This window comes from Haliotis rubra, unplaced genomic scaffold (genome assembly GCF_003918875.1).
Source record: "Haliotis rubra isolate DU_JTF1 unplaced genomic scaffold, ASM391887v1 Scf91, whole genome shotgun sequence".
Taxonomy (NCBI): domain Eukaryota; kingdom Metazoa; phylum Mollusca; class Gastropoda; order Lepetellida; family Haliotidae; genus Haliotis; species Haliotis rubra.
Window position 1 is genome coordinate 1,880,055 of NW_025767646.1, and position 20,707 is coordinate 1,900,761.

The 20,707-nt window shown below is 38.3% G+C and overlaps 1 protein-coding gene across 9 annotated transcripts in view; it reads right to left on the reverse strand.

The window, feature by feature from the left end:
* Nucleotides 1–20,707, reverse strand: part of LOC124264135 (dipeptidyl peptidase 4-like) — a 541,860-nt gene that overhangs the window by 156,096 nt on the left and 365,057 nt on the right. Inside the window, exon 1 of one of the 9 annotated variants that reach the window (XM_046698858.1) lies at nucleotides 20,209–20,378. The exons of the other annotated variants lie outside the window; for them this stretch is intronic. Coding sequence (XP_046554814.1) covers nucleotides 20,209–20,292 — 84 coding nt within the window. The 5' untranslated portion in view covers nucleotides 20,293–20,378. Of the gene's footprint in view, nucleotides 1–20,208; nucleotides 20,379–20,707 lie in introns of those variants that run through there. 9 annotated transcript variants of the gene reach the window in all.

Consider the following 20,707-nt stretch of genomic DNA (forward strand, 5'->3'; position numbering starts at 1 on the left):
CCACCATTAAATATTCACTAGCCTGACATGCTTGAGACATTTCAGATTTTCTTGCCCAACAAAATGTTAACTAACTGCAGGCCAGCAGGCCAGTAACTATTTTGCACACTCAAACTCAGGATTGAGTGAGTGGCATTACGACACATTTGTAATACACTCAAACATTCAGTGAGTGAGTGAGTGACTTTGGCTTTTGTAATGTGGGTCAAACATTCAGCTTTTAGCAATATTACAGCAATATCACAGCTGGGGACACCTGACACACTTTAAATACTGAGGCTTACCAATCGTCACTTTCAATCAAACATTGCCTTGTATATTTTAACATAAGCAATATTCTGTGAAGGCTTGTCCCGAAAATATTTTATTTGACATTTTTGAAATTTTATTAGAGCTCTTGAACATGCATGACAGACAGTACCATGTATACAATAAACCATCACACAGTCAAAACTAGACCTGATGGCTGGGGTTCTATTTGAACCATTATCTAGACTGCCACCCTACCCATGTTAAATGGTTTAGGGACGGTGGGGTAGCCTAGTGGTTAAGCGTTGGCTCGTCACGCCGAAGACCCGGGTTCGAATCCCCACATGGGTACAATGTGTGAAGCCCATTTCTGGTGTCCCACGCCGTGATGTTGCTGGAATATTGCTAAAAGTGGCATAAAACCAAACTCAGTCAGTCAGTCAGTTAAATGGTTGAAGTGTCTAATCTATGTAATTTGAGGGCCTCATCCCCAGTGCTGTTCATCGTAATACAAAACCAAACAGTCACTCAGTTGGTGCTGACATATAGAGCCCATACCTGAACCATATTTTTACTGTTTATAACATATGCAAATATATGCAAATATATGCAAATGAGCACAAGAGCCTGCAGCAAAACATTAATAACTTAATTTAATGGTCACTCAAATTATTATTTGTATTACATGACTGATGTTTTATGATCCTCCTAGTAACACCATGGCACCAAAAGTGGGCTTCACACATTTACCACAAGACTACCCCTGCGATTCTCGTAATGTTTTATTTCACACATTATGGGTAAATGTAACCTAACGCTTTAAACTCGCTATTGTATTATTCATTATGTTTTCAAAAAGACTCCTGTACAATTTTTCCACCCCAAAGAAATGTCAACAATGAAAAAAAAATGATTAAAACCTAAGGCGCCTTTCATTGACAGCTTCAGACACTTTGGAGCCACAGTATGCTCTACAGAGTTACTTCCCCTTTTTATGTGTCCCGGTCAATAACAAAATTCAACAGTCTGTTTACAGAATAATAAACTACCTGATAATGAACAAATATCAACTGTTCACCACATAATAAACAGAAATATTCAATATGTTCCATACAAACAGGGAGAGTGCTGACAACTTTATCTGCAGTATTGATTCAATTGTACCAACATTCATAAGCCAAGCAGCAGATGCATGCTATTAAATTACATGTGTGGCTTTATGCTGCTATTGACAAACATTACTTAAGCTGAATTCAACATTTCAAAGGTTATGCATGAATTAGCATGGCGTATGAAAATTGTCTGCAGATTGATGTAAGTGTCATGTAGGTGGATTAAACCAGGTCAGTTAATTAGGTTTTGGAGTATAATGAAAGAGTTCATTTGACCAACCATTTCAAGGATTATACACTAGATACAGGTGGTATAACCTGTATAAACCATGGTCAACTGTGCAGTTAAAATGTTAAAAACAAAAAGTGTTGATGAATTTATTTTAACGAGTTTTCAAGAACAACTCAACTCTTTCAACAATGAGTAAGACACCTCCACATCATATTTGCAATATGTCCCTTACACCCCTCTCTCCATCCTCGATAATCTCTAGGGTATACATTCCGATAAATCTCCACTATACCCTGGATGCATATACGATTATTTTATTACCTCCCTTTGGGCTCCACATTCTCACAGTAGCCAATCAGATAAGCCGCCGTTACAACCAAGCTTGCCAGTGTCAACAAAGATAGTGGTCGCAGCCGTGAAAGTTAGTTTGCAGTGCGACTCAGATTTGGGGGGAAAACATACAGACAAATTGACAGGTCTGAAACCTTAAAAAAATAAGTGCAAGAACTCCTTCTACCTCTTTCAGAGTACCTCTGCCAATATATTATTGTGTTGCCAAGTTTAATCTGTTAGATAATTTAAAAAGCGAAAGTGAGTTGTAATTGGTACGCTCAACTTCCCAGCGTAGACACCTGATTGGATAAAAAGCAGACCAAGGGAGGTAATAAAATCTGGCCAAGCTGTAGATGCATCTAAAGAGATTTATCGGGATACCCTGGAGATTATCAGTATGCCCTCTCTCTGGCATTTCAGGCTGTGGATGTTCTAAGGATTGATTCATATAGGACCAGCTGATACCCATTAATCAAATATAAACTTATTTGGCTATGCTATTGGGGTCTTTGATCTGATCAAGAAGATAGTTCTTTGCACTTAAACTTTGATCTTGGCAACCCGATTTATGACAAGAATACAATCATATATGAAATAGAAACACGTTTGTCAATCACCTACATCTTACTTGTCCATGTTAATGGGGATTCATTTTCATCAAGGAGTGTGCGAGTGACTTTAGTTTGATGCCGCTTTTAGCAATATTCCAGCAACATCACGGTGGGGGACACCAGAAATGGGCTTCACACATTGTACCCATGTGGGGAATGGAACCTGGGTCTTCAACATGACGAGAGAACGCTTTAACCACTGGGCTACCCCACTGCCCCTTTCTTCAAGGAGGGGCGGTTGGGTGGCCTAATGGTTAAAGCATTGGCTTGTCACGCCGAAGACCCGGGTTCGAATCCCCACATGGGCACAATGTGTGAAGCCCATTTCTGGTGTCCCCCGCCGTGATGTTGCTGGAATATTGCTAAAAGCGGCGTAAAACCATACTCACTCACTCAGTTTCTTCAAGGAAGGAGAAGTATGTTTCTGTTTGATCTTCAAACAGACAACTATATTCTGCGCTGACTAGCGGGTTTCAATCCTGATCATGGCAAATTGTTCGTCAAAATATTACATCAGCAAATGAAATTACTGACAAAAACTAGAAATTAGATCATCACTAAACGGAGTAACACTTCACAGTTCAGTCCCAATTGACACAAACAAGCCATGGTTTAAATGGGTTTCAAGGACTTTTAATCTTCATTAATGTGTCAGGAATACACAAAGTGGCATACTTGGCTAATAAAGTGTTGACAGAAGTAAAGCAAGACTGACTGACTGAGTATGGTTTTACGCCGTTTTTAGCAATATTCCAGCAATATCACGGCGGGGGACACCAGAAATAGGCAGTAAAGCAAGAACAGTATAAAGCTAACTATACATCTGTATATTACAGACAGTAAAATATCACTGGTTCCATGTAAATTGGTATCCGTAAAACAAGAAATAAAATTGGTCTGGCCTTAAAAAGATTAATTGTCATGCACCTTACTGTCAGGGCATAAGAGCAAATCTACATTATTATGCAAAATATAGTGCAAAATGCACAGAAAGGCTTCCATTGGGCGAGTATGATCTGATTTCAGAACAAGTGCATTTATTTAGAAACAGAAACATCTGGTAATGTGATATGAAAATTATCAGCGCTAGTTGAGTAATGCTAAGTCATCACTGTGTCTTCAGTCAATACTGAAAGCATACTTCAGTGTCTAAAGTTCTGACGTGCTGTAGCCATGGAGAATGCTGACTTTCCTGGGACAGTTAAGGGACATAACTCTGCAGACCAGCTGGCGCCACCATAGTACTGACTGACTGAGTTTGGTTTTACGCCGCTTTTAGCAATATTCCAGCAATATCACAGAGGGGGACACCAGAAACGGGCTTGCCACCATAGTAATCGAGTGACTACGAAGTTCAACTTGAATTTGATGTGCAAAGTATTCCATAAATCATTGTCCAGCCAGAGTCCACTACAAACTTCTATAGATCAGTTGTCTCTTTAACTTGTGACATGGCCTGTATATACATCTAACATGGCTATTAACAGACTTTGGGTCAGCATTCTTTATATTTTGCAAAGTATCTTCCAAAGCCTGAAGGGGCGGTGGGGTAGTCTAGTGGTTAAAGCGTTGGCTCGTCACGCTGAAGACCCGGGTTCGAATCCCCACATGGGTACAATGAGTGAAGCCCATTTTCTGGTGTTCCCCGCCGTGATATTGCTGGAATATCGCTAAAAGCAGCGTAAAACCAAAGCCTGAAAGCAATCCTTAGCTAAAAGGGACATGGTAAGGCTTAGCAGATTGACTAAAATATTTTTATTAAAAATGTTAGAAGAAATACTCAACATTCATCTTTTAAATGGTATTTTATCCAAGATCCAGTGCTTATGTACAGTGATGTAGAATTTGAACCAGGCAGGACCATAAATATTTTTCAGATCAATATACATAAATCAGCATACCACCATTATGAGGAATTTGCCACTCTTGACCAAACAAGTCTTTGAGCAGTTAAACGTTAATAAACTATGTAAACTTTTAACAAACCGTACTATACATATCTGAATCTGCCTTTTATGATGTGGAACGCTTCTACCCTTCCTTTATATCCGATCCTACAAGGCATCAACTGTTGTAAGCCAATGTCAATACATTGGAACACACTGAGTCCAGTGTGTCTGGAGACATGGACACGATTTTATGAATGCTTCACATACGTTAAGTCGATTGATAATGTGCTGACATGATTGCCTTGATTGTCTCCCCTTCATGGTACACCTTCCCAGTGGCCAACACCAAGAAACAACTTACACCTTTTCTGTCGGAATGAGTGAAGATTTTAAATTATGGGATGTTACGACTGCTTTCACTGGTATATGTTGTTCAGTTACCATAGAAACGTGCTTGTAGGTTGCACCAAAACGGTAAAGGTCTAAGCCTGCAACAATTTGGGCCTCTCTTCCAACATGTTATCCTGCTGTGATATATCTGGAATACTGTTCATAGTGACATTAACCAAACTCACTCTTATGAGAAACAACAGAACGGTTTTGAACTGTTCTAATCCAGGTCAATGCTATAGCTATTACACTATCACACTGTGTATTGAGTACTGAAAGCAGGTGTTCATTCAGATATTTACAAACTGACATAATGATAACTTGTTTGAGTGGCATTTTAGAAGTTGAGACGTACCGCATATATATATTGACATAATGATGTTGAATGAAGACATGCATAAATGAAAAAACAATTGGAAGAAGAGAAGGGAAAATAATGCAGCTCAGGGCCAGTGAGACTGACTGTGGAGATGCTGATCTATCTTGTGTGATCCTTGACCTCACCATGTCACTGATACTTAAATGTGACCATTGTGACCATCAAATCATCATATCACTGTTTGTGTATTCACTGACTGACAGCAAATTCAAAATTATTTCCTGTCCCTTGACACCCTTGGAGGGGATGGGGTGCTTGAGTTAAGAGTGAGTGGGTATAGTTTCACGCCGCTTTTAGCAATATTCCAGCAATATCACGGTGGGTGACACCAGAAATGGGCTTCACACATTGTACCCATGCGGGGAATCGAACCCGGGTCTTCAGTGTGAAGAGTAAATGCTTTAACCACAAGGCAACCCGACCGCCCCTGAGTTAACAGTGAGACAAGGATGGAGAGCTGTGTTATACAGGGGGTCAATGCTTACATGTTTTGTGACTGGTTCATTTCCATATACAGCACTAACCAGCCTAATGCTGAAAATAGTTTGTGAAGAGTTATCCCCCCTTTGTTTACTTGCTAGCAGACGACATTTTCAGTGATCCTCAGTATGGATGATTTAGAGAAGAGGAAGTTGATTTTGGAGTATTATAACAAGGACATCAGATCAGCTAAAGTGATTTCAAGTAGAACAGGCATCCCTTTGTCCACTGTTTAACGTGTTTTGAAAAATATTGCAAATGGGTATGGCATTGAGCACCAGGGAGGTGCAGGTAGGCCCAAAAAATTGACTGTCGGCGACAGGAGGCGGCTTGGTATTCTTGTTTCTAAAAACAAATGATGGAATTTAGAAAACGTAAGGCTGGATATGACTGATAGAGGAACTGTGGCTGTCTGTAAGGAGATAATTAGAACTGAGCTGCATGCAATGGGTTGGCAGAAAAGTCGAGGATTTCCATCACTGATCATGAAACCTGAACAAAAGAAGCGGAGGTTGAACTGGTGCTTACAGCCTAGAAATGTTAACTGGGACAACGTGATTTGCTCAGATGAAAGTTCTGTGTGGCTGTTTCCTAATACACTGAAATTCTGGACCAAACAAACTGAAAAACCTTTGTATCAGCGCCCAAAGTACAGTCCGAAATTTAACGTGTGGGGTGGCATATCTGTGTTAGGGGCAACGCCCCTCTGTGTATGTGAAGGGAATATGAACAGTGAGCGGTACACAGATGCTCTCGATGGACATTTACTTCCATCTGCTCACGTGTTCTATGGAAATATTTGGATTTTCCAGCAGGACAACGACCCAAAACATCGTTCAAAGCATTCACAGGCCTGGTTTCGAACCCAAAAAATGAAATTATTATATTGGCCAAGCTATAGCCCTCACCTTAATCCAATGGAAAATGTTTGGGGACTTATGAAGGAAAGTGTCAATAAGAAAAATCTGACAAATATTGCTGAAATGAAAGAAGAGGTGGTCCGATATTGGGACAGCATGGACCACTACTTCTAACTTCTTTGATCAGTAGTATGCCCCGCCGCATTGAAGCCTGCATTGCTGCCCATGGTGACTTGACAAAATACTTACTGTTCACCTGTCTTTGAATCTGGAGTTATGTTCTGCTAATATTCACATTTAATACGTGAGTAATGAGTGAATTTTTTTTAACAAATTTACACTCTTAAATTCTCAATAATTTCTGGTAGTACTGTATGTATGGTTACCAGCCAAACACTGATGTTTGAGTGTGATGTGTCACATCTTGTCACAGCTATTGATGTCAGTACATTGGTAAATAATACTCCGCCTTGCCTCAGTCTGAGCGATAAGCCTGTCAAACAGTGACAATGGGAGAAAATCAATAACAGCAAATCAGAAAGTCGAATTCAGTGGCAATCCAACATACCTCTGAATCCAGCAACAGAATTACAGCTTTTATGTGAACAACTTTCTATATGTTCATATATAATGTTTGTTAGGTATACAGCATTTGGTACTGTGAGTGAGTGAGTATGGTTTTTATGCCGCTTTTGGCAATATTCTAGCATTATCAAGGCAGGGTACACGAGCAATGGGCTTCACACAATTACAGACAGTAAACCTATTAATTCCAGTTATTTTACCTATTTCACTTCAACTCTTGCCTTCTGAATTCAAACTTAATATGAGCTTTTTCTGATAGGCAGTAAGATCTTTCCCTCTAGGTGCCATGAACACTTTGAGCAGACGTCATACTAAGCACTTGAGAGTTATTCCCCTTTTGTTTACAAAATGTAACAGGTGTTAGGTCAAATTTGTACCCCCTAAAATTTCATACCCTATAACTATTGCTAAGATGAAATAAACTTTCATTTAAAATATGGCACATGAGTGTATATGGACACATTATTATTATTATCATTATTAGAGATTACAATTACTGTGAATATTTGTCCTGTAAATGAGGTTGAAATAACAAGCATCTGCACACACATTTCTCTCAGATCTACTTGAAATTTCCATTTTACAATGAATAATATATTCCAATACTTGCGTTATTTTAGCAGTAGAATGTGATATACATATACAATAATGATGATGATTTTAAGAGTGTGTGTGAGTGTGTGTGTGTGTGTGTGTGTGTGTGTGTGTGTGTGTGTGTGTGTGTGTGTGTGTGTGTGTGTGTGTGTGTGTGTGTGTGTGTGTGTGTGTGTGTGTGTGTGTGTGTGTGTGTGTGTGTGTGAGTTTCAGCCATTTTGTTCTGGGGAGCTAGGGGGTCATCAATTTTGTACATAAAAATATGTTCAAAATTATGCTTAGAAATTATGGGAAGGGGAGGTGGGGGTCATTGATTTTGAACATGACATACAGGGGGTCACTTATTTTGTACATAAATTTTAGGGGGGGTCATTCACATTGTACATGCTTCTTCATAAAAATCATCAACACCCCACCTAGCCATAAATTATGAACGGTCCCAAAGGTTGTCAACAAGTGTCAGTGGCTGCTATCAGATCACGGTTGCTGTAAATAGCATTGGGTTGGTGTGATCTGCGGATCAGCTCACACAAAATTTCAATGAAATTAATGTAACTAATATTAAAGTTAAAAAAAATTAAAATTAATCAAATCGATCAAAGACATAAGTGCAGGCATACACTGCAAAACCTGACAGTGTAATAACAGTGAGTGAGTGAGTTGGGCTTATGCAGCCTTTTAGCAATATTCCAGCAACATCACAGCAGGTGACACCAGAAATGGGCTTCACACATTGTGCCCATGTTGGGAATCGAACCCGGGCCTTCAGCGTGACGAGCGAATGCTTTAACCACTAGGCTACCCCACCGCCCTGTAATAACAGGATAAACCTGCTGTCATGCTATTTACAGTGTCACATATTATTAGGCTCGCACATCTGTGCACTGCTGTGGTTCTCTTTACATTTGTTGAGTTCTTGAAAATATGGAAAATATGTCTGACTCTTACTTTTAAATGGGATGAGAATCGAATAATTAATCTTATAAGCCTAAATTATCAATTTTTGCCAAATTCCACATATTTCCCTGTCTGGTCAAAATTCTCTGGAGGATCAATATACATTAATTAATGTTTTAGAAATATGTACAGTAGTCTAACTATTTTACTGAAAATTCCTCACTTCCTCTTTAGATATTGACATTTGGCAACATCTGAGGGAGATCACAGATAGACCGAGATGGACAAATGGTGTATACAAGGGAATTATGGGTATCCCACCTCATCCTGTCTCGTAATCACATTAATCACCTTAAAAGTCCAGACACGGTCAGAATATAACACAATCACCTTTGCTTGACACTCTGTACAAATATCGCTGACAAATTCTCTTCCGATATTCTCCAAGGAGTATTACTGTATCAATAATTCATGGCTCATTTAGTTGAGTTTGACTTGGCAAGGTTCTTACTGCTTCCAAGCAGCTTGCAGCGTTACCAGTGCTACATTAGACAGTTCTAACATACCGGCACAACAAAAGTGGAAAGTCACAAGACACAATCTGACTCTACACAAGCAGACTGGAGAACATGGTTGTTATTTCAAATGAATATCAGTCTAGGCTGTATAAAGCACTATGGCCAATCAATACATGTGCTTCAGTTAAAAGAACATATGTCACTTTAAAAGCCCTGAGGATATATTTAATGTTTGATTAAATTGGCATTGAAAGAGCCATGTACAATTGTCATTTAAATATGTGTGTGTGTGTGTGAGAGAAAGAGAGAGAGAGAAGAAAGAGAGTGAGTGAGTATGGTTTTTACGCTGTGTTTAGCAATATTCCAGCAATATCACGGTCGGGGGACACCAGAAATGGGCTTCACACATTGTGCCCAAGTGGGGATTCAAACCCAGGTCTTCGGTGTGACAACCCCGGGACGCTTTAACCACTAGGCTACCCCACTGCCCCAGAGAGAGAGAGAGAGAGTGTGTGTGTGTGAGAGAGAGAGAGAGAGAATATTCTGGAAAAAAACCCAGACACTTCTCGATTATACTTTGCTAACTGCACATATATCTGTGTTTATCATTTTATTTCATTATTATTATTTTAGGATATTTATATAGAGTACATATACACACAACTAGTACATGCTCAAGGCGCTATTGTATTAAATTATTTGCACCACAAAGTTGTCAGCTTAATTCATGAAATTTTCTTAAGAAAGAAAGAAAGAAGAAAAAACAGTGGAAAACCATTTGCTTAAACCTGAGAGATATATATCTGTGTGACATTTCATCTGAGGTTAGGATGACATGATAGTTTCTTGATAACGAATACTATCATGTCATCAATCATGTCAGTTTTTTAGTTTGTTTTGAATGTTAGTTTCTTGATGATTAATACAAACGTCCCAAACAAACGAAAAATGTCTTCCATCTTGTTTAATTTACATGAGAGATGTTTATCACACATAAATCAAAACATTTTCACAATATTTTCCTGTGTCACAACAAATATGCAGCAAAAGCTGAAATCCAGTGTCAGGTTACCCCCCAGTCAGCTATCTCGAAACGCACAATACCTTGCCATGATAAACCAAAATCTTATTCAACGATCTGGGACCCCAGCCATATAACTGACACCAATACCAACTCAGGTGAATCGTATATTTCCCTCAAGGACAAAGTCATAATGGAAACAGAGATGTTATCATTGCAAAGTTTGTGTGAAGTGACACAAACATTTCTTGGTTCAAGAGGTAAACTAATTATCCTCTTGCCAATCTTGCAATCATCGAAAGCCATTTATAAGATCTCCTTTAATATTAAATATTAAGATCTGTGAATATTTATTCACATGGATAGATATGAAATATACAACTATATATGTGCTTCCTCTCTGTAACATCCAGAGTGTAATTATTGGCAAGTTTACACTGTGGAAATACATGTATACACTTCTTGCTTGCATCCTGGGTGGCACAGTAGGTTCAGTGTTTGCTAGATACATACCATGGGTTTGACCCCTGGTATTACTTTGGGTGTAACCTTTTGGTGAAATCCCTGCCAAGATTGTGTAAATTTTGAGCAAATCTATATCACTGTTCACCCACTCAACGGCAAACTATGTGAACCTAATCAATAAGATAAACACAACCATTTTGATGTACACACTATGGATCAATTGTTTAAGTCTACTGCTAATCCTCAGTGAAAAATAAGGGGGAAAACATTCATATGGATTCATATTCTTCGAAAATATCAATGCACCATAGGTATGAAAACAAACCCGAAATGTTTCAAACCCTTTTCAAGAACAACTATCGATACTCAGAACCTCATTCAAATACTGGTTCTATTTCGAAACTGTGACAAGATTCTTGCCATTTTCACTATGAAGATGTTAAACAGTTCCGGACTTGAAGAGAAACACCACACAAACACACATTGACAAACGTTTGTGATCCAGTGTTCCAATGTCAACTACTACATGTTGGGAATGCTTTGCAAATCAGGCAAACACTCACTCCAGCTCTCCATGCAAACCACACAAACCATCTTTGTCAACATCGCAGCTGAGTTTGTTGCCAAGCTAGAAAAACAGCGTTGTCATCTATACATCGTTTATCTCCCACTTCATATCAACCAATTCTTGTTAACTATTATCTTAAGACAATAAACATTCAAGGGAAAAATATATCTTGATGGCTGTTGCCGAGATAAACCGACAGTTTAGTCATCCATTTTGTTGCTGTAACCAAAACATGGTAACGTACACTGATAAACTCCATGACCTCTCTGGTGATATTAAAAATACTTAATAATTTCATCACATTTGATACCATACATTCAAATTTCAAAACGTTATAATGCAAGGATATTCATCTTGATTCACCCAGAATATATTCAACAGGAACCATGTGGCGTTTATTACAGTTATGTCTGAAAAATCTGCCACTATGTAATTGTGTAAGTGAAACATATAGCTGCTAGCATAATAATAAACCATATTCTGATATTCCCACACGTTTATGAGTAATCTAGGTTTGTCTGTAAAAACAGTCGTATATTGCCTACATTTATGACCCTTTCCGTTTACAGCAATTCCAATCACTGGAATCTCATTTTGTACGGAAATTGGAAAGATAATACGACATGAATTCCAATCATGATTATCCTCCACCAATGTGATATAATACTGAAATGTAAATAACACACATTCTTTACGATTCTAAATTCAATGATTATTATTTAGAAAGAAATAATACAATATCTTCCAATGATTTATCAATCTAAGCCAAATATTCATATGAACCAAATCATATGACATCTAAAAGCTGATAATATGTGACCTACTTCTCTGTGATATCAGTCATTCAGTTCCTTCAGCATGCTGACTTTGTTGGTTGGTTTGTGAGTGAGCCTGACCACCCAATCGGTTTGTATTTCAGCTATTAGGTGGAGGTCTTCAAATGATTGAGTCTGGATCAGACAATCCAGTGATCAACAGCCTATGCATTGATCTACACAATTTGGATACAATGACATGTGTCAACCAAGTCAGTGAGCCTGACCACCCAATCCCGTTAGTCGCCTCTTACGACAAGCATGGTTGCTGAAGACTAAAGCTAACCCGATTCTGTATCTGTATCTGACTTTCAGTATTCTAATGACACTGGAATTATGACATGACATCCAATTAAATGGTGTGTTATCATGATATCCATGAAGCCAGTTGAGCCAATGTGCACAGACAATGACCACCCAATGAGTGAGTGAGTGTAGTTTTACGCTGCACTCAGCAATATTCCAGCTATATGGCGGTGGTCTGTAAATAATAAAGTCTGGACCAGACAATCCAGTGATCAACAGCATGAGCATCGATCTGCGCAATTGGGATCCGATGACATGTGTCAACCAAGTCAGTGATCCTGACCACCCGATCCTGTTAGTCGCCTCTTACGACAAGCATGGCTTACTGAAGATCAAGTCTAACACTGGTGACCACCCAATGACATAGCTAGACTGAATAAAGGAAAATTGATAAGTTAGATAGCAGTATGAATGTGATACACTAATCCAAAAAATTTGGAATTGTGATTCAATTAATATGCAAATAAAGTTACCTATTAGGACTGCTTTCAATTAAAATCCTAATGTTAAGATATATGGGAGCAAGACTTCGACTATGCAAGGCAGTTTGTTGGACACTAAAACACTAGTAGCCCTTCTCAGAAACTTTAAACTGAATTATCTAAAAATATTTGTGTTAAAAATCAGTGCTTTGAGCACCTCAGCAAACTTAAAGAACAATGCCTTTGAAAAACTTATGCGGGTTTTAGCTTTGACTGGTGATTTTTTTATTTATTTATTTTTTATCCCTCATGCCTTTAGGTTTTCTGAGGACAAAAATCCGTAAAACAAGAAATAAAATTGGTCTGGCCTTATCATATATTGCAACATAAACAAAGTACTTACTAGTTTCTCCACATGCTCGATGTGCATTTCAGGTGGAATTTGATTATTATTTGACATCAAGAAACACCTATCAACAACAAGTTGAACTAAAAAAAGGAAAATGGATATGATAAAATTAGCAAATAAAAAAAGTATGTAAGAAAGGAAAATAGTGAATGATGGTCTCAAAACTGAAAACAATTTTTCACTCAAAATGACGAAATCAAAAGAGGTGGCTGCAACCTTGGCTCCTAGTCATGGGCTTCACAAATGTGCTTGAACCACATTACCAACAATAACAGAAAGGTCCAACGTTTTGAAAGAACTTAAAGGATTATTTAAGGTTACAATTTACGCTACGAGTGTTTCTGTGTGAGGTGTCAGTGAGGGCTCCACTGTTCAAACAGTCAGCTATGTCAATGCCAAGACCAACATGAGAGTCCTGCACACATTTCACCCATGAGCAAACCTGACTGCAGTGTCTAAATGCACAATGTTCAAACTGTCAAATGTCATGCAGACTACATGGTTCGTCCCATCCTCGTTATACAGTGAAATATGGACTGACGTAAATATAACTCAATGGAACCAGTGAAAAAGAGACATGGAGCCATTTTGTAGAGTGAGTTGGGTTTTATCCACCTTTAGCAATATTCCTGCAATATCACAGCAGGGGACACCAGAAATGGGCTTCACACATTATACCCATGTTGGGAATTGAACCTGGACCTTTGGCATGACGAGCGAACACCTTAACCACTGGGTGACCCCACCGCTCCATTTTTGTAGAACTAGAGGAATAATCAGATATAAAAGAAATGTTCACTTTTACTGAGTAAAGTTTCCCTTCTTTTTGATTTTAGAATATTAATTGAATAATTTTTGTTAATTCATGCATTTCATTCTCCGGTACAGAATGTCTTTATTTGAAGGTGTAGCATCGTATTCAGGATTATTGTGCTTATGTAGCAGTTTGCAAGCACATGTGTGAGTGTGGCTGCTAGAGTTATTCAGAACAATGAAGTTTTTTAAAGCTTGCACATTAAGATACCATTTTCAGTTTACATACATACCCTACTTCATACATATAGATAGCAGTCTGTTTTCTGCACTGAATGCCAAGCACGAGGCAGGGTGACAACAAGTAGCATTTTTTAATCTATAGGTATGATGCACAGGTGGATCAAAAGGGGGAGTGCAAAAGTGCACATTATTAAAAGACCTTGAAACTCTCGTGAAAACAGGGGAAAATGAACTGTGCACCCACCAACCCTTTCTCAAAAAGCTGTATCCACCCCTGTCATGTGTCTGGATATCAACCCCCCAACAGGCAAATGCTCTGTCCACTAGACCCCAAACAGGCAGCCTCTATCAGTTGAGAACTTTGCGTGAGTTATCAGAGTATGACCCTTTGTAATGTACGTGAGGGCCATTAACTGTGTCAGAGCTTGCCATCTTACTCTGTGAAGCTTCTAGTCTGTCTCACAGTCCCTGAACCACATTATTTTCCCCACTGCCAAGCTCTCTCTGCAGTGCTAAAGCCCTAAATAAAGCAAGTCTAGATTTCCTCAGGTTCTGAATCTCTGGTCTCCCTGGGGCTCCTTTTCAATTTAAATGGGCTTTTTTTGTTACTATCAAAATTATATATATTCAGAGACTAAGTATTAGTCTATGAAGCTTCATACTTCAATGAACCCACATTTGGATGTCAGTTCTCTTAATGTTTTATATCACTATTATATACCTTGATGGATGAATACACAATTTCAGAAAGTATGTTTGCCTATTTACACTTTGAACTTTACAACCACCACCTGTATCATGGAGAAATATAGTTCCTCAAACTTGTCAAGAGGAGGGGTAACCTTCGACTAGCATCTAGTCTCTGAAATGAACATATTTTACAGAAAAAAACAGTTCCCTAATTATAATCATAAAATATAATGAAATGGAGCCCAGAGACTTTCTTCATGTTCAGAGACCCTGAAACTGTGGAAATCTAGACTTGCCACATATTCTACACTTGCATGGGCTTTCTTGGATAAATTTGTTTCAGGGTCTGTATGACAGACTAGGGTAAGCTGAGCATACATGTTCTCAAAACGCTCAGTCATAACAACTTTTGCAGTTAGTTTACAGCAGTCAGATTCAAATGATATCATTATTTGACACAAGAAATCTACAAAGAGATATGCTCATTAGTTGGTCACAAAGACGGTGCATCTTAATAATTAATATCAACTACATTACTTCACAATGTCTGACACCAAAAAAACTGTAGCAGGCGAGATTTCCAAAGCTGGAGTCTAAGTAAACTTAGACTCAGTATTATTCGTTACACTGCTATACTGAGTCTAACAAAACCTTGTGGAAGGTCGCGTCAAGTAACCTTTGAGCGACCTATGACCGTCCAATCAAACGCGAGCTTCTGAACGGACTTAACCAATCAGACAACAGCTACTATTTAGGGTTCGGCGGGACTTACAAAATGGGTTTTCTCTTCCTCGTTCGCCAACACTGATCTCCCAACAAATGAAAATTGCACAAAACACAGATATTTTACCTGCAGTATATACACTTTGGGGTTTCTGTTGACATGGCTATCATTAGCTAATATTTCAGCAAGCTGACATGCTTGAATACTGACAATTAAAACTCTATTTTTTCGTGACTGTTTACTCATTGCTGTGGCGTGCCTCATTAAAGTACTGTCGGAAATAGAAAAAAACTGTTTTTAGGCTGTTACTCTGTATCCCTAAAATTTACACAACTGCAAATAGCATATGTCGAAATAACCCACTTCGGCCTAACTTGGCATTCAGTGGGATGCGTAATAGGATATCCGGAAAAGCATGTTTACTCGTAAAATCGGGCAAAAATACGAATAGTTGCTGAAAACAATAGATCAGATTATAGATGGCAATTAGGTTGCTTAGCCAGGTATGACAACGGACCGTCGATTCGCCTAGCATGAAATGCATGTGCTGCCTTACAGGCACAAGGGGTCATATCAAAGATATTTTGTGCTTTTTCATGTGTGCTGACTATGTCTCATCTATTGATTAACATCTTACGTGTCATTCTTTCATAAAGTTTATGTTGAGATATGTAAAAGAGTATGATACATGATAACCATAGAAACGCATGGTATTACATGTCTCAAAATATATAGGTGGCATGACCATCCAATCGCGAAGATCGACAGGACTGGATATTATTTGTAAATTGTTATGACATGCCGTGTACTTCCCCAGTATAATTGCCCTAAAGGATTATCTTATCTTAGCTGATATCTCTATCCCCCAGCCCGACCCCAACGATCGTCTGCGACACCCCTCCAGGTTTTGCTTTTGAGACGAACCCTCCTATCTGTTTCTTTTCATAGTGACAATGAGACTCCATGATAGCTACATCCTTAATAGTTTCAGCATGAAAGTTATTATTTTTTACGCCAGCTATCGTTTATAATGAAGCTACGTCTAATTTCAAAATGGGCATTTAAAAAGTGTCCTTTGTAATACAATATCGTCGCACACTAATTTGCATAAAGCCATGGTCTGTTCCAAATAAATCGTTTTGGACTTAGAAAAAAACCGCATTGCTCATTTCTGCACTAATATCTCCTAAGTAAAGCCCTTTTTCTACGTTTCCTATGTCCCTACCACTGAGACTGTAGTTAGGCCAAACTTAGTTTAACATAAATTTCACACTTGCACATATCAACTACATAAATTGTAGAGATAATTGAGAAAATACCGTTTTTTTCTATTTCCGACAGTACTATAGGAACCGATCGTACGGAAAATAGCATTAGGAATCGTTCGGTACAAACCTTTTTGAAGGTAAAAGTTCAAAAGGTATGTGTGAATGTCAACTTTCGCGATTTGGTAAGCTGTGTTCTGATTGGTCAATTGAAAAGGTTATCTGACAAGACCTTCCACAAGGTTTTGTTAGACTCAGTATAGCAGTGTAACGAATAATACTGAGTCTAAGTTTACTTAGACTGTCCAAAGCTGCTAATGAACCTGACACCATTACATGTTTTAGTCTTTATTGATTATGAGGCCAATCATTGAAAGGTGATGATAAGGATGCATCAAATAGATACTGAGGATAATTCCTATATCACTGAAGATTGTCACAGACACAGAATGAGTCAATAGTTTGGAAGTGCATGTCTTCATTCTCTACCAGAATGGGGGCGGTGGGGTAGTCTATGGGTCACCGAAGATCAGGGTTCGAATCCCCACATGGGTACAATGAGTGAAGCCCATTTCTGGTGTCCCTCGCCGTGATATTGCTGGAATATTGCTAAAAGCAGCGTGAAACCAAACTCAGTCAGTCAGTCAGTCTACCAGAAAGGGTTGTCAATGAGGACATTCTTAGAGGGCCATGCACTTAGACTCTCTGACGTCCATATGATGAAACTCATTGTTCAAGACTAAATGGTCTAAATGATCAGAAACAATGCCTCTGTATTAATTTCTGAAATGTGAATTCCCAAGGGGTTCCCCAGGCTTTTGCCACTGTTTACTTCATATAACAAAGGAAGTCTTGTGTAAAACGTATGAATGTCAACACATGGTGTCTTTACATTCATGAACATCTCTTATTAGGTGGGTGGTTAGCATCTTGTCTTTTAGAAAATAAAATTACATTTAAAAATATTTATATGTACTTACATGATGTAAGAACATTCCTCACTCAGTATAATAAACAAACATACAAATTCATCAAACCAAATGTCAAGAAGAGAAGAAACTAATTGTTATCATGCTAATTAATTAAGGTACATGTGTTTGCTCTTTAACAGTAATGGGGGCAGTGGGGTAGCCTAGTGGTTAAAGCGTTTGCTCATCACGCTGAAGATCTGGGTTTGATTCCCCACATGGGTACAATGTGTGAAGCCCATTTCTGGTGTCCCCCGCCGTGAGATTGCTGGAATATTGCTAAAAGCAGCGTAAAACCATACTCACTCACTCACTCCACAGTAATGAGTTGTCCATAATTACATTCCCAACACACCATCCATCTACAGGTCAATTTCTAACCTGACACATTATACAACATCATTTTTTCATAGCTAGAACATATCTGATCAAAATTCTCCAAAAGAAGCTTCAGTAGGGCTCAATCAGGAGTGACAGTGAAGTGAAAAACTGCATTTTAAACACGCAGCTGATCAATATCTGCTTTACAACAACATCCTGCGTCTATATTCTCTCCTTCGGTGGGACAGGACATGTGGTCAATAACACAAAGAAAACAGGTATTTTAGTCAACTGTCTCATTGATTTTATCACATAGCTAATATTATCCCTCCATTTAGACAAACAATGACATATATGCAATACACCTGTTAATCAGCTTTCCAAACTTAATTATATATGCACCAAAAAAATTAATTTCAACACACTTATATAATTCTTGAATCTACACATACATGTATAAATCTAATTACCATCAAATCCATAACCTGTCCCAAAACAGATGTTTATTTCTAGTAAGGCTAGGCGCTATCAGCAACCTAGTAAAGTCAGTTTTTAAGTCTGATGGCTTTGCTTATAGGCTTTAAAAATAATATTACTCGTACAATATCAAAGATGTTTTAAATATACTTATTTGAAAATGAATAACATTAGCTGCTTTAATTTGTGTACGGACAGGAAGAAACACAAATTTGACATATTTCAGGTTTCTGTGACCTTACTTAGAATGTTTGCTGCTTGTGGCGACACGCTCAGCTGTAGGAGAATCAATCAGTCACCCTTAATGGCCTTCACCTTGGGGAAGGGGAAAGGGCTTTCAAAATCAGACAATCACACTTAGACGAAAGGGCTACATAAACCAGGGGACATTTTCAGTTATGTCTGTATTACAAAGGTATTATTTGGGAACATTTTGAGCTCAAACCCAAAGACCCAACATCTCTCCGACTGCCAGCTATGCAAATATATATGCCATGGTGGTTTTTTGAGGACTCCAAGAGTGTCCTAGTGCATTCCAGTGAGTGAGTGAGTTGGGTTTTCCTCTGCTTTTAGCAATATTCCTGAAATATCATGGTTGGGGAGACCAGATAAGGGTTTCGCACACTGAAACCATTGGGGGAATCAAACTCAACTTTTTGGTATGATGAGCGAACGCTTTAACCACTAGGCTACCCCACCACCACCACTGCATGCCAGCACTGTCACTGACACTGACAGTCATACACAATGAACATGTGGCTCTACATTGTCACTTCAATATTGTATCCCTGTCACCTTCTTCTGCCATAACAGACTCGGTGGAATCTTGAGTACATTTTTACTGGATTTCAATAAGCTATTTCCTGTCTTTTAGTTAAAAGGAAATTGTGATTTTATAGATAACTTACTCTTTTACAATATACATACATATATGAAATTTCATTCTGAAATCTATGAGCAATTCTTTCACACATAAGTGAGCATGTACACTTATTAAGGCATATCTTTACATTATGTATTTTCATAAATGGTTAATATTTAACATGCAATTCTTTGGAATCCAGGTGCAATGTATACTGATCAGGAAAAATATTTGAAATTATGGATATTCATAAATGTAAATGTTCCATATTTAATATGTAATTCTTTAGCATACAAGTGTGCATTTATATATACTGACAGATGTCTTTTAAATATGCTTTTTTATGAATGAAAATTTAGGATATACAATGAGAAAGTGAAAGTAATTTCCGCATTTGAACAGTAATTGTATATGAATTTATACATACACCAGTGTCCTTGGAGAAAAACAGATCGAAAACTTTTGATACGCCCCCTTTAATAATTATGTTGTCTTGTCATGGCGTAATCGTAATAAGACGATATCATTCTGATCCAATTATTACTACTTATCAGTGTTAAGCGTCTATCTAGAAATCAAAGCATATTAACAAATGATGTATATACACATAGTACTGTGTAATTATCAACGCAAAATACATACTTTACGACATGTACTGACAATATTCCAGCGACAAAATGATGACGTGATTTGAGCGTTAAAACGAGGTACTTCCTTAACACGGTATCTGCACAGATTATAAACATGAGAAACGTTAGTGAAAGTCCTACTTCCTCGTCCATGAGACGCTTGTTTCCACCATCCTCCATGTCCAACTGCTCGTAACGTCTGCCAGATGATACCTTAGTTTTCATTTTCTAAACACAACGCATGGCTAACACCTTGCTCGAATGCAACACAAATCTCAGCCGACATATTTTTCTTGTCGGCGAACACGGGAACCCCCTACGTCAATGAATGCAAACTGTTGTTTCATTGGTCGATATTTTCAATCGGTTAATCTTGATGGCGGGTAAACGGGTAATACCTGATTACAAATCTGTCACTATCTTAAATGACCTTTCCCCACAATATTGTGCTATCAGAAAAAAAATACTTTGATATATTGCTTTTAGTAGCACACTCGCTTAAAATATGTATTTCCTTCATTTAAGAGCAACACGATCAACCTGTCTTACATAATTACACAATAGGATCGTCCGAGGGCGGAATTCCCTCGCGTGAAGTGGGATTTCCCAGCAGGTGATTCCTGAGCCTACAAAAGAAGCT